Here is a 14,252-nt window from a genome sequence, read left to right on the forward strand (position 1 = left end):
CCCATGAAATCAGTTCCAAATTTATTTGTTCAACCCATTTGGCGGAAGGGGATGCAAATAGGCTTAGAACATGCTCTGTGAGCATGGGCCATGGTGCGTCAGGGTCCCTCTGGGTTACCCTATCTCAGGGGTTCCCAACAAAATTTTCTCAAGGACCCCTCATCGAGCCGCTATTGTGACAAGGACCCCCATTAAACCGTAAAACCGATTTCCAAGTAATCAGAGTTATATTTTCTAATTTTTCCAGTAAGCTTAACACTGATCTTGGAAGGGTTAGGTTCAAGGGACGCCGACGATTTAGGTTCAATGGACACTGACAAGATCGGTTCGAGAGTCACTGACTTACTTGCTTGAACATCAAATGCATTATCTTCCTCTTCATCTGTAGGCCTTTGTTGTTTTAACGAACCACTTTTTAACCAACGGTCCATTTTTAACTACGCGAACTGTAGCTTCCGCAAAAAACAACGCTTTGTTTACAAACACTACTGTTTTGCAAAGAGGCAGCGCGCACCAGGGAGGAGGGAGGGGAATGGAGAAGACAGGGTACCTGCGCAGTAGCGCACAAATGAAGCCAACGCACACAAAGCATCTTGGGGAGGTGAGCGTTAGTAGAATGCGCGCGCTGCCTCTTTGCAAAACAGTAGTGTTTGTAAAGCACCACCTAACGGCATACAGCAGAACTACTGCCTCTATCTAATTCTAGTTTTGCGCTAGACTCTGCTCATGCAGGAAGTGGCCAAAACAAAAAACCTGTTATCATACGAAATATATTTAATATATTTTTTATTCTAATAGCATCTTGCGGACCCCTCTGGCATAGCTCGCGGACCCCTGGGGGTCCGCGGACCACCTGTTGGGAACCACTGCCCTATCTCGCAGTGGGGCAAATCTCTTGATTGTTCTGTGCAAACAAGAAACATGGCAGCAGATGTGCATCTCGGTTTCTTGGTAGGCTTCTGTATCTGAAAAAACCCCATCCATGAGCAGTTAATCCTATGGTAAACAGGAGCAGGAATGAAACGGGCTTTTGTCTTGACTTGCTTAGATGCGATTTGTTGAGCGAAAAACATTCACACCCTCGTGCACAATAAACAAGGGAGCGCAGACCCTGTTAGGTTAGAAAAATGTTGGGATCATACCTTTGTGAGGATGGTTCTCTTAAGAAAATAAAATCCTCCCTTTTTTGCCAAATGAAACTTTGATTCTACTGTAATAATCAAGCAGTGACATGTCTGTTAATGGACTATTTCAAGCCACAGATGGAAGGATAGGATGTTTGAATGTTTTAATCTGTAGAATCATAGAGTTGGAAGAGACCACAAGGGCCATCCAGTCCAACCCCCTGCCAAGCAGGAAACACCATCAAAGCATTCCTGACAGATGGCTGTCAAGCCTCCGCTTAAAGACCTCCAAAGAAGGAGACTCCACCACACTCCTTGGCAGCAAATTCCACTGCCGAACAGCTCTTACTGTCAGGAAGTTCTTCCTAATGTTTAGGTGGAATCTTCTTTCTTGTAGCTTGAATCCATTGCTCCGTGTCCGTGAACATGGCTATATCACCCCTTAACCTTCTCTTCTCCAGGCTAAACATACCCAGCTCCCTAAGCCGTTCCTCATAAGGCATTGTTTCCAGGCCTTTGACCATTTTAGTTGCCCTCCTCTGGACACATTCCAGCTCGTCAGTATCCTTCTTGAACTGTGGTGCCCAGAATTGGACACAGTATTCCCAGTGTGGTCTGACCAAGGCAGAATAGTGTGGTACTATTACTTCCCTTGATGTGGATACTATACTTCTGCAGCCTAAAATGGCATTTGGTTGTATCCCACCAAGTCCTACTTTAGCGCTTTTTTTTTTTTTTTGGTGCCGCATCCCACTGTCGACTCGAGTTAAGCTTATGGTCTACTAAGACCCCTAGATCCTTTTCAAATGTACTACTGGCAATCCAAGTGTCCCCCATCTTATATTTGTGCAGCTGGTTCTTTCTGCCTAAGTGTATTAGAACCTTACATTTGTCTCTGTTGAAATCCATTTTGTTAGTTTTCCCCAATTCTCCACTCTGCTACGGTCAATTCGAGTTCCAACTCTGTCTTTAGATACTGTGTACTTCAACCACCAGTCAAGGACGACACTGCAGCGCCACCACTTCAGGTGGTTGGAGAAGGTATTGCAGCGGTCAACCAACCCAGTTTTTTTATTAAACTGTTTGAGCCATACTCCATTCCTCCCTGATGGTTTTGAGCTCTGAGGACAGGCAGACTGTATAAACAGTGTTCTTCCCAACAGTGGTGAAATGGATTGACTGGAATTCTGAACACCAGCACTGCGCACTGCAACATTTTATTCCATGTCACCCTCTTTTTAAAATAATAATAATAATAATAATAATAATAATAATAATAATAATAATAAATTAAGAAAAGGCTTAAGTGTAATAGAATCCTCCAGTATCTTAGATTCCTTGCATCAGAACTGCTTGATGCGAAAACACATTACTGTCACATCAATGCTGGCTGTCAGGGAAGTGACTCTCTCCCCCCCAGCTGTTAGATTGCAGCAAAGGAATGGAATCAGCAAAGGTCTTCTCCCTGACCTCAGTAAAACAAATAAGCTGTCTTTTCTTGGTGGAACATAGCTGGCATTGCATCGCAGGGACGACTGGAGACTTGCGAAGGATGACAATGATTTGTGTGCGCGCACACCTTTGTGTGTGAAACTGCTAGAAGTGGAGATTGAGCATTCGGATGCTGGAACTGAGGGCTTGAGGTGGCTTGCGAAATTACTGCCTGGTTGCCATAGTGACTCAGCAGGTCCGAATCACACAAGAAGTAAAAAAGCTTTTGCAAAGGGCGTGGAAGGCCTCCTCCTCCTCCTCCTCCTCCTCCTCCTCCTCCTCCTCCTCCTCCTCCTCCTCCTCCTCCTCCTCCTCCTCCTCCTCCTCCTCCTTCTTCTTCTTCTTCTTCTTCTTCTTCTTCTTCTTCTTCTTCTTCTTCTTCTTTGACTGCTCCATTTGCACCCGGCCAGTTTCTGCAACTTCCAAGGACGGCAGTAGGTGAGAGCGCTCCTGAACATGTGCAGAAGGCATTCCCTTCACCATTGAAGGGTGGAGGAGGAAAATGCTTCTGGGTGACATCGTTTGAACCGGCACATCGAATGCCAAATGGGAAGGTTGAAGTTTCCTTTTTGGAGATCGGAGCCCTGGCCTTCACATCTAAAACGTCCTGTGGCTTGAAAGTTATTGAAATGCTATACAACTTAAAAATAACATGTGTGTCTTTAAGGAGCGACATGTGTTTTGATCTCCCCGGCTCCCTTGCTTTGTTTTCAATGGTATGCTTTATTTTGAGGAAGCTATGACCCTTGTGAATAATGCATAGAAGTTTGGAGGCTGGAAGGCAGATGTCTTTCACTGCTGATGGAGTCGAGGTCACAGATGGACTGGCCTGGCTTTTGTCGGTTTATTTTTATCTCTTCTGGGACTTTGATTGTGGTGTCTTTACTGTCCCTGTCTGCCCTGATCAGTGTCTTTAAGAAAGGCTCGTTGCAAACCTCGCATAATTGGCCATGTTAGCATTTCCTCTCCCTCTCTCCCTTTCTAGAACTTGTAATTTTAACACTGACAGTGGGTTCGTGCAGAAATGTTCTCCCCTCCCCCCCAAAAAGCTTAGATATGCAATTCTGTAATTTCTTAACGTGCGCCGATCTTAATTTCCAAACATCTTATTGATGTTCTGAAACGGGGTCTTTTGCCTTGATTATCAGTGGAAAGATCATCAAGCTTAACGCTAAACATAGCATGGTACCTTGCAGTAACGCCATAGTCTCAGAAGGACTTCAGGAATTTTGACTGGAGGGGTTGGTGCTCTCTCTCATTCTTGAGCATCGTGGAACCAACGTGGCATTGTGCGTTGAGCTGAAGATCAGAAACGGGGGCTGTCTGGGAATCAGGCCTGGAGGCGGCTCAAAACCATTGATGGGTTTCCTGTATAAAGGCTTTGGAAACGGCTGTACCTTTTTGGGAAGATGCTGGAACTAAAAGGCTATTGGAGATGCCTGGCTGCTGCCAAAAACAGCAGTCCTGTGCCATTGGTCTCTCTGTCTGCTAATGTTGCTGCAAACGGCGGCGTATACACAACATCCATTCATGCAGCTAAGTGACAAAATGCTCTGTGTGATGTCACTCCGGTTTGGAGTTCCCCCAGCTGCACTTTAATCGGTTGCAACATAGAATTGGAGAATTGGAGACAATGAGAAAGGTCATCTAGTGCCCTATCTCCCTGGAGTTTTTTGGGCTGTGTTGTGGGGAGGAGAACGTAAAGGTCTTCCTCTGTCCCCAGGTGCCATTTATTCCCCTTGGGGGCTTGAAAATGGCAAGGACAACTGGAGGGCGAAACCTGGCTCACTCTTGGGGGATTGCTGTCCGTTTGCCCATTTAGTGCTTTGTTGTTGTTGTTTAGTCGTTTAGTCGTGTCCGACTCTTCGTGACCCCATGGACCATAGCACGCCAGGCACTCCTGTCTTGCACTGCCTCCCGCAGTTTGGTCAAACTCATGTTCGTAGCTTCGAGAACACTGTCCAACCACCTTGTCCTCTGACGTCCCCTTCTCCTAGTGCCCTCAATCTTTCCCAACATCAGGGTCTTTTCCAAGGATTCTTCTCTTCTCATGAGGTGGCCAAAGTATTGGAGCCTCAGCTTCACGATCTGTCCTTCCAGGGAGCACTCAGGGCTGATTTCCTTAAGAATGGATAGGTTTGATCTTCTTGCAGTCCATGGGACTCTCAAGAGTCTCCTCCAGCACCATAATTCAAAAGCATCAATTCTTCGGCGATCAGCCTTCTTTATGGTCCAGCTCTCACTTCCATAGCTTTAACTGGGAAAACCATAGCTTTAACTATACGGACCTTTGTCGGCAAGGTGATGTCTCTGCTTTTTAAGATGCTGTCTAGGTTTGTCATTGCTTTTCTCCCAAGAAGCAGGCGTCCCCTTCATGGATCAATGCCTTGTCGTGGCGAAGGGGCTTGAATAACTCAGAGAAGCTATGAGCTATGCCATGCAGGGCCACCCAAGATGGACAGGTCATAGTGGAGAGTTTTGACTAAACGTGATCCACCTGGAGAAGGAACTGGCAAGCCACTCCAGTATCCCTGCCAAGAAAACTCCATTTAGTGCAGATGTTCCATTTCTCCATTACTGCAACCGTGTCCCCATTGCCTGCAACCAAATCTTTTAACTAGAAATGCAGGGAACTGGACCTGGGGGCTTTCTGCATACTTCTCTGTAGTATTAATGCTTTGCTTCCTACCCCTCCATAGAAGTGAATGGCAACCATTTTGGTTTGCAAAAGGGAAATGAGGTAGATGAATGAATCATAGAATCATAGAGTTGGAAGAGACCACAAGGGCCATCCAGTCCAACCCCCTGCCAAGCAGGAAACACAATCAAAGCATTCCTGACAGATGGCTGTCAAGCCTCCGCTTAAAGACCTCCAAAGAAGGAGACTCCACCACACTCCTTGGTAGCAAATTCCACTGCCGAACAGCTCTTACTGTCAGGAAGTTCTTCCTACTGTTTAGGTGGAATCTTCTTTCTTGAAGTTTGAATCCATTGCTCCGTGTCCGCTTCTCTGGAGCAGCAGAAAACAATCTTTCTCCTTCCTCCATATGACATCCTTTCATATATTTGAACATGGCTATCATATCACCCCTTAACCTTCTCTTCTCCAGGCTAAACATACCCAGCTCCCTAAGCTGTTCCTCATAAGGCATCGTTTCCAGGCCTTTGACCATTTTGGTTGCCCTCTTCTGGACACGTTCCAGCTTGTCAGTGCATTTTGCGGATTCCACAGGACAGAAGCTCAGCCTGTGTCATGGACTGGCTGGATGTAGAGGAGTGGGGAGGGGGCAGCAGCTAGGGAACCCCCAGGGGAAGAAGGCTCAGAGCCAGGGAATTGGTGGTGGGATGGCCATGAGCGATCAGAGGGAGCAGACTGGGAGGAAGGGGAGGAGGTGTCAGAAGCCGAATAGGTGACAGGGTTTAGTGAGCAGGAAGAGGCTGGGGCAGAGAGCAGTCAAGAATCAGAGGCAGTAGCAGAGGGGGCCAAAGCGACAGAGATGAGGCAGGCGGCTGAAGAAGCCAGGGGGGTCTCCCCTTCCTGCTGCGACCAGCTTCCCTCCCCCTGGTCTCCCAGAACACGAAGAGGAATGAAGAGGGTGGAGCAAAGAGAGACAAGATGAAGGAGCCTCAGGTTGCTGGGGATGGAGCCTTAGACTTACTGGGAAGACCTACTGGGAAGATCACTAGGCCTGAGCTGCTTTGGTTTCTTCGAGTAAAGAGTTAGCTTCACCAACATTGGGTGTGTTATGGGGTAATGTTGAACTGGCTTGCAGAAGCTAATTGCTCCCCCAGATTTTGTGATGCACCCCCCTTTTCAAGTAACCACATTCTGTTATCTGATCCTTCAATTCTGCAGGATCATTTGCTTCGGACTCTGTAAACTTTTGTGCCATTAGGATATGACCCTTTCAGACACTGGTGACTAAAATAAACCTAGACAGCCTCACACTGCGCTCAGGATACTGCTGCTTGCGAAGATGTGCAATGTAAACAGTAGCTATAGATAGCTCTTTCCTCCTTGTTTGTGTTTGGAAGCCCTTAATACAGGAAGATGCCACGTCTTTTGAAAACGGCTTTTCATGTCAGATGTTCTTGTGTGCAATGAAAAGGGCGACAGCTGTGACTTGGGTGGTGGTGGTAACCCTCTCTAGCATTGCCATGTCGGAAAGCAGTGGACACGGAATGGATTCCCGCCCCTGCCCCCAGCTTTTTTTAAAAAAATCAGATTAAATAAAGAGAACAAAAACTTACGCATGCATTAACTTAGCATGACTATAACTCAACAAATGCTGTAGCGTGTTTTCTATGGAAGCTTTCAGTCTAGGTTAACTGAGAGGAGATCATGTTTGCAGTCTCTGAGAGCAATAATCATGTTCTATGCCACTGAAGCAAAACTAACAGTGTTCCATGTTTTTAGTCATTCTAATCATTTTTTGTAGGCAAGACATCACCTTGCCAACAAAGGTCCGTATAGTTAAAGCTATGGTTTTCCCAGTAGTGATGTATGGAAGTGAGAGCTGGACCATAAAGAAGGCTGATCGCCGAAGAATTGATGCTTTTGAATTATGGTGCTGGAGGAGACTCTTGAGAGTCCCATGGACTGCAAGAAGATCAAACCTATCCATTCTTAAGGAAATCAGCCCTGAGTGTTCACTGGAAGGACAGATCGTGAAGCTGAGGCTCCAATACTTTGGCCACCTCATGAGAAGAGAAGACTCCCTGGAAAAGACCCTGATGTTGGGAAAGATTGAGGGCACTAGGAGAAGGGGGTGACAGAGGACGAGATGGCTGGACAGTGTTCTTGAAGCTACCAACATGAGTTTGACCAAACTGCGGGAGGCAGTGGAAGACAGGAGTGCCTGGCGTGCTATGATCCATGGGGTCACGAAGAGTTGGACACGACTAAACGACTAAACAACAACAACAACAAATGCCACTGAAGCAAAACTAACAGTGTTCCATGTTTTTAGTCATTCTAATCATTTTTCCAAATCTGCGTTTAATGGGCCTGGAGCAACAACATGCGCCCTGCCTCTTCCACACACCAGTTTTGTGTGCTGACATCTTGTAGTGAACAATATAACCAAGCGTTATGAAACAGGTTAATGCACCTTAAGGAGATAGTGTGCCCTACTAAATCGTGCAAATAATTGCTCGTATATTGGGGGGGAGAGAAAGATTTGGGGTGTTTTATGATGCATAAAATTGCCTCTGGGCGTGCTAAATGTGATCGGGGTGTGCTCCCAGGCACCTGCACACCGCCCATTGGCAATCTTCCCTTGTGTTCATTGAATTACAAGATTACTAATGGGTGGTACTGAGAGGAATGAGCTTGCACGAGATCACCCTTCCACGAACAGGGAAAATTGCAGGTTGTGGTTTGCGATGATGGAAGCGGAGGCGTGATCTCTTTTGATGTTATGCCGCTCGTGCAAGCAGGTCATTTGAGTGAGTAGGGGCTGCTGCAAAAATACATTCTGCAGCAGCCCCCCCGCCCCCCACTCCCAATAGCATACTGTTGCATGTACTGTATGTTCAATAGTGCCATCGAAGTGCATTGCTCTCTACAAAATGTAAGAGGGCCAGTCCCCTGCCCTGAAGAGCTGGCAGTCTAGAATTGGGCACAGGTGAGACTGCAGAAGAAGAGAGGAGGAAGATGATAGCAAAGCAGACCTGGGTGGAGTGTGCATTTATTTAGTTAGGTATACAGTACCTTCCTTTCTTTGGCCTTTCTGGCCTAAGGGATTGCGCCAAAGGTTTTATGCTGCTAGAGGAGGGAAGGTCACAGGGCAGGGATGGAACAGGATACAGGAAAAAAAGTAAAGAATTGGGTGGAAAGGTTACAGAGGCTGTTACGATGTGGATGAGGAGTGTTTGCCGATCCAGGAACAGACAAAACGGCAGTGTTGGGATTTAAGGAGCAATATTGCCGGGGTCTGGTCTTTAATGAAATTTCTCTCCATTCCCCAGTCTTTCTTTACACTACTGTATTATTTGTTATTGCATAGTACCATTGCTTCCCTGGCTTGTTTTCTGCTTAGCATCAGTTTTTTAAAAAAACATCTCCCCCCCCTTTCAAATGTTTGGTCTTGGCTTGCCTTACTGCAGATTTATATTTTAGCTTGACGGAACATGTGCGTTTTTATTTCAGGCGAGACTTTTGTATTCTAACACCATCTATTCTGTTGTTCAGTCATGCCGGCTTTCTTTTGTATCAATTATTGTTATGTCATGCATTTTTGAATTTTTATATTGTAACCCTCCCCCTGACCCTCAGATGAAGGGCTATATAGAAATTTAATAAAAAATATATATAATTCCAGGACTTCTCTAGTTTATAGCTGTTGGCCTCCCAAATGTTTTGGGCTACAACTCCCTTCATCCCAGATCATCCGCCATGTTGGCTGGGGCTGATGGGATTTGGAGTCCCAACAACACATTGAGGGTTTCAGGTTGGGAAACAATGATCTAGTTAAGTCCCCCAGTCTCCCACCCCTTTCAAATATCTTGTTTCATGCCTATGTTCCGGAGAGAATGCATACAATTCATGGATATGTTCTTTATAAGATTTTGACACCAGGTTCTTTATTTTGGCAGGTCATTTTTGTCCAAGTTAATCCAGGTGAAACTTTTACAATAAGGGGAGAAGATGGGACTCTTCAGTGCATTCAAGGTAAGGAAGCCTTTATTAAGAGAACATTCCTGGTTGGAATGTGGAAAATACATTTCTGTCCAGTTAATATCCTTGGCCGATCACCCGTGGATTCGTTGCTTTTGCTCTATCCTTTCACCAATGAAAATAAAGCAGTGTTCACGAAGGTGCAACTGACAGCCTTAAATATTTTCAGTTTGCCAAACTTTTAGAGGAAGCGTGGATGACTTGCAGTTCGGCTTCACAGCCCTCAAAGACGCTATTTTATTTGGAGCTGGGCCACTGCTCCACCCCTTAGATAGGTGCATGAACTTTGAGAAGGTCCTATTGTCTTTGGCTATTGACCATGGTGGCTGGGCTGCTGGACTTCCTTGAGGCTAGCCCAGAAGCTGCAGTAGGTGTATGATGTGGAGGGTCAACTACTCACTAGGATGGACTAACCCCATGATATTACACCAGCGCTGAAAGAATTGCATGGGGTACCAGTTAGCTACTGGGCTGGTACTGGTGCTCAAAGTGCTATGCAGCGTGGGACCAGGCTGCCTAAAAAGTCACCCTGTTTTGCAGGAGAGGCCATCCTGCAGATGCCATCCTATCAGAAGGTCTACTTAGCACAGCATCAAATTTGGGCCTTTAGTTGGGGTGGCACCAACCTACCTTTAGAACTCCCCCCTCCCCATTGCATACCAGACGTGCTCCTTCTCCGCTGTCTTTTTGGAGTCTGCTCCATGCATTCCTCCTTCAACGAATCTTCCAGAATCTTTACCTCACTCAATAGCTGCCTTGGATTTGAACTGATTTTGTGCTGTTCACCTGTTTTTTATATACAGTATGTATCTGTTTTATGTATGTTGCATCGCAGATCACTTTGAGGTACCTTGTGGGAAGAGATGCATAAACGAAGCAACAACAACGGGAACATCTTGAAGGACAAAATGTTTCCCAGCCCCCGTTCTTGTTCATTTGGGCAGAAGTTGGGGGTCTTTGAGCAGAGAGTGGGCAGCCATTTTTTGGAGGGCTTCCAGGCAGAAGGTTGACTTAAAAGGCCCCCCCCCCAACTCCTTGACTACATAGGAACTGCCATATTTATGGTGAGGAAGGAGGTAATGCGGTGGAATGGCTAGAGTGCAAGTCTTTAGCCTGGGAGACCTGGGTTCAAATTCCTCTTCGTTGTGAAACTTAACTGTGCCAGTCACTCTCTGCCAAATGGAATCACTGTTCTGGTTTGTAGTGAGGGTAACATGGGTGGTTCAGATACATACATTATGTGCCTGCGGACCTCCTCTCGTCATATAAGCCATGCCAGACTCTTGTGATCATCACCCGAGGCTCTTCTTTGTGTGCCTCTTCCACGTAAGGTGTGAAGGTTGGCAAAATGAGAACGGGGCCTTCTCTGTAGTGGTTCCCCATTTGTGGAATGTTCTCCCTAGGGAGGTACTCCTGGCGCCTTCATTATGTAATTTTTAGGCGACAACGTTCCACTTCAACCAGGCCCTTGGCTGATGGATATTCTGCAGCCTTTTAAATGCATCTGTGGGAAGTGGGGAAGGTTATTGCTTTGTTGCCACTTACGTTCTTGTATTTTATTCTGTGAAACGCCCAAAGATCTTGTGATAAAGGGAAGGATAAAAGGATAATAAAATCCTCATCTTACCCAGTTTAGCATACAGGAGGTGGGCATTTGATGTGGCAACTTCAGGTGGATTCCCCCCAGCTGTGACAGTCCAGAATCGCAAGTCCTATCAAACCTCTGCCTTTAATAATATCACACATTGTCCCTAAAGAGAGGCGAGGAAAACCAGTAAGCAAAATGTCGGGTTAGATTTTATTCACTTTGACTACATCTGAGGTGTTGGATCAATATATAATTCATGCCTAATGCTGAAGAAAAGCGCATTTGTGCTTCTTGCTGTAATGGCGAAACTTTCCCAAGCGAAGCTCACACCTTCACCACTTTCATTTAAAATTAAAATTAAAATGCTCCCTGTAACGTTGCCAGTTTTGGGGAAAGGTTGGTGCTCGCACTCATGCATAACTCTGTGTGAGTCATTCATGGTAAATAAGTCTACCCAGGGGCTATGGTGCTTTATACTTTATTTTTCCCCTCCTTGCTTGAAGCCAGTGATCATGAAAGCAAGAGAGCTAATCATTTGAGCTCAGTATTAAGAAAGAAGCAATTCATTCGTGACCTGCAGTCGAATAAGCTCATCAAACGATTTCCATTTGTGGTGTGTGTGTTTCCACCTCACCCTCCCTCCTTATAAAGTAGAAATGAAAAGCAGCTAATTGAGATGGCTTGGACTTGTGACTTACCTATTGATATCCGATGTTCAGAATCCATGGCCCCAGGCCCTAGTTGTAGCTCCAGGCATTGCAAGTTGCCAGAGTTTTCAGTACCGTGGTACCTCGGTTTAAGTACACCATTGGTTCCGGAAGTCTGTACAGTGGCACCTCTACTTACGAATAACTCTACTTACGAATGTTTCTACCTACGAATGGAGCTCCGTCCGCCGTCTTGGATGCGGTTTAGATAGGAATTTTTCTACTTACGAATTTTTAGATAGGGTTGCTTCGACTTACGAATTTTTTCTCCCAATGCATTCCTATGGGATTCGATTTACAATTTTTTTCGACTTATGAATGTGCGTTCGGAATGCATTAAATTCGTAAGTAGAGGTACCACTGTACTTAACCTGAAGGGAACTTTCCCATTGAAAGTAATGGAAAATAGATTAATCCGTTCCAGATGGTCCGCGGAGTACTCAATCTGAAGCGTACTTAACCTGAAGGGAACTTTCCCATTGAAAGTAATGGAAAGTGGATTAATCCGTTCCAGATGGTCCGCGGAGTACTTAAACTGAAGCGTACTTAACCTGAAGGGAACTTTCCCATTGAAAGTAATGGAAAGTGGATTAATCCGTTCCAGATGGGTCCGCGGAGTACTTAAACTGAAAGCACTCAAACCGAAGCGTACTTAAACCGAAGTATGACTGTATTAAGGCACTTGAGTGTGGCTTCATAGGAGAACTGACCTGCAGCTCACAAGATGCAGGAGATCTGCTGTTGCAGCATCCTTGATTAGTCACCACTGCTTAAAAGCCTCTAACAATTATTGTTATTATTTATTAAATATGCACACCGCCCTCTATCCCCCCCAGGTCTCAAGGTGGTTCACAACATATATAAAAATCACAATATAAATAATAAAACCAAAAACAACCCAATACTCCCCCTAACCCCCCCCCCAAGAAAAACACACCACATTTTAAAAGGGCGTTGGATTTCAGCCAGCCCAAAGGTCTGGGAGATGAGGGATGTTTTTTTCCTGGTGTCTAAAGGTGTGTAATGCAGGAGCCAGGCGAGCCTCCCCGGGGAGAGCGTTCCACAAACAGGGAGCCACTGCAAAAAAGGCCCAGTCTCGTGTTGCCACCCTCCAGAACTCTCATGGAGGAGGCACACGAAGAAGGGCCTCAGAAGTTTATCTCAGGGTCTGGGTAGGTTCATATGGAGAGAGGCTGTTTGAGGTATTGCTGTTTAAGGCTTTCTGGGTCAATACCAGCACTTTGAATTGGGCCTGGAAACTAATTGGTAGCTAGTGTTGGACAAAGGAGAGTCTACCGCCTCCCTAGGCAGTTTGTTATGCTGTTGACCAGGCCATACACTGAAGAAAATCTTCTCAATATTTTGTTAGAAGTTCCCTTCCTTGTAATTGTAATTTGAACTGGTGTGTTCTGGTGCAGCATTTGAACACTGATCCAGGGCTCTTAATTCCCATGGCTGCTGCCCATTTTAGACAATCACAGCAACATTTTAGAAATGCTGTTAATTGCCTAACAGTGAAGTCCAGGCATGGTTTTTTTTTTGGGGGGGGCAAGCCCCTACCCAAATGCAGAACTCTCTCCACCCCAGGCTCTGGCCCCCTGTACGTAGCTCTAAATAAAAGCGTCCATGTGCGCACATTCCATTTATGCACATGTGTTTAAGATTATGACATTTCTGTATTTTTATTGAGTCTTTCTCGGTATTCTTTTCAGCTCTCGGTCTTGAAAAGCCGGTGACATTCTCCGATCAGTCAGATCCCGGTCTCAGTTGGTAGTCTGGCTGTAGTGTTGATTGAATTTTAATGGAAAACATTTGTGTTAGCGTTTTGAGTTTCGGCGCTCCCCTCCGTTCTAAACACTCGTACCCTTCAAGAAGAAAGGCGACGGTGTGTTGAAATATGGGCACAACGGGTTGCCTTTTGGCTAGCTGCAGGCTGGCCTGACTGGCCGCCACCCAAGCGTGTGCCATTTTTGTTTTATTTTTAAACCTGGCACTAGAACCAGACAAAATGGCTGATGGAGATAGAGATAAATGAAAGTTTTAATGCACGTGTCCCATTTATAGCCTACCTGCCTTAACATGAAACTCACGGCGGTGCATATATAGGGTTATAGGTTATTATGCGCGCTTCGCTGTTGAGCGAAAACTTCCACCCCATTCCGTGCTATGCACAATCATGGTTCTGGCTTATGTCAACACAATGCTAAAACTAACTAGGGTTGGTGATTCACCATCAATCACTTTCCAGTCCCTTACCTCTGCACCTGTCCCTAGTAACTTAGCAGCCGGAAAGAGGAAACAGGATGCCTGTATAATTGTGCTTCAGGGGTCGTTAACACCAAGCAAAGAGCAGTAGCTCTTTATCCCTTGCCAAGGATGATATCTATTGTTGCAGAATTGGGCAGTGTTCTGCCCTTCTATTTTGGATCCTATCTATCTGTGAGGCTTGTAGGTTCTTGTCAAGTGTGCTAAAGGTGTCCTTTACAACATAGGGGGATTCCCCCCCCCAATAAATGATTACACAGCCAGAGTTTCCGGAGTACAGTGAAGCGCAAGTTGTAAAATATCTGCCATGTGTCATTTTTCTGTACATGAAAGTGAATCCAGAAGCTTATATGTTTTTAGTGCCTTACTGGGTTTTTCCTTCTTCTTAAGTGCAAATC

The 14,252-nt window shown here is 45.6% G+C and overlaps 1 protein-coding gene across 2 annotated transcripts in view; it reads left to right on the forward strand.

The window, feature by feature from the left end:
- Positions 1 to 14,252, forward strand: part of FNDC3B (fibronectin type III domain containing 3B) — a 258,662-nt gene that overhangs the window by 75,969 nt on the left and 168,441 nt on the right. For both annotated transcript variants that reach the window (XM_035132789.3, XM_060274365.2), the window contains exon 3: positions 9,213 to 9,288. In XM_035132789.3, coding sequence (XP_034988680.1) covers positions 9,213 to 9,288 — 76 coding nt within the window. The remainder of the gene's footprint in view (positions 1 to 9,212; positions 9,289 to 14,252) is intronic.

Source organism: Zootoca vivipara, chromosome 5, assembly GCF_965207765.1.
Source record: "Zootoca vivipara chromosome 5, rZooViv2.hap1.1, whole genome shotgun sequence".
Taxonomy (NCBI): Eukaryota; Metazoa; Chordata; class Lepidosauria; order Squamata; family Lacertidae; genus Zootoca; species Zootoca vivipara.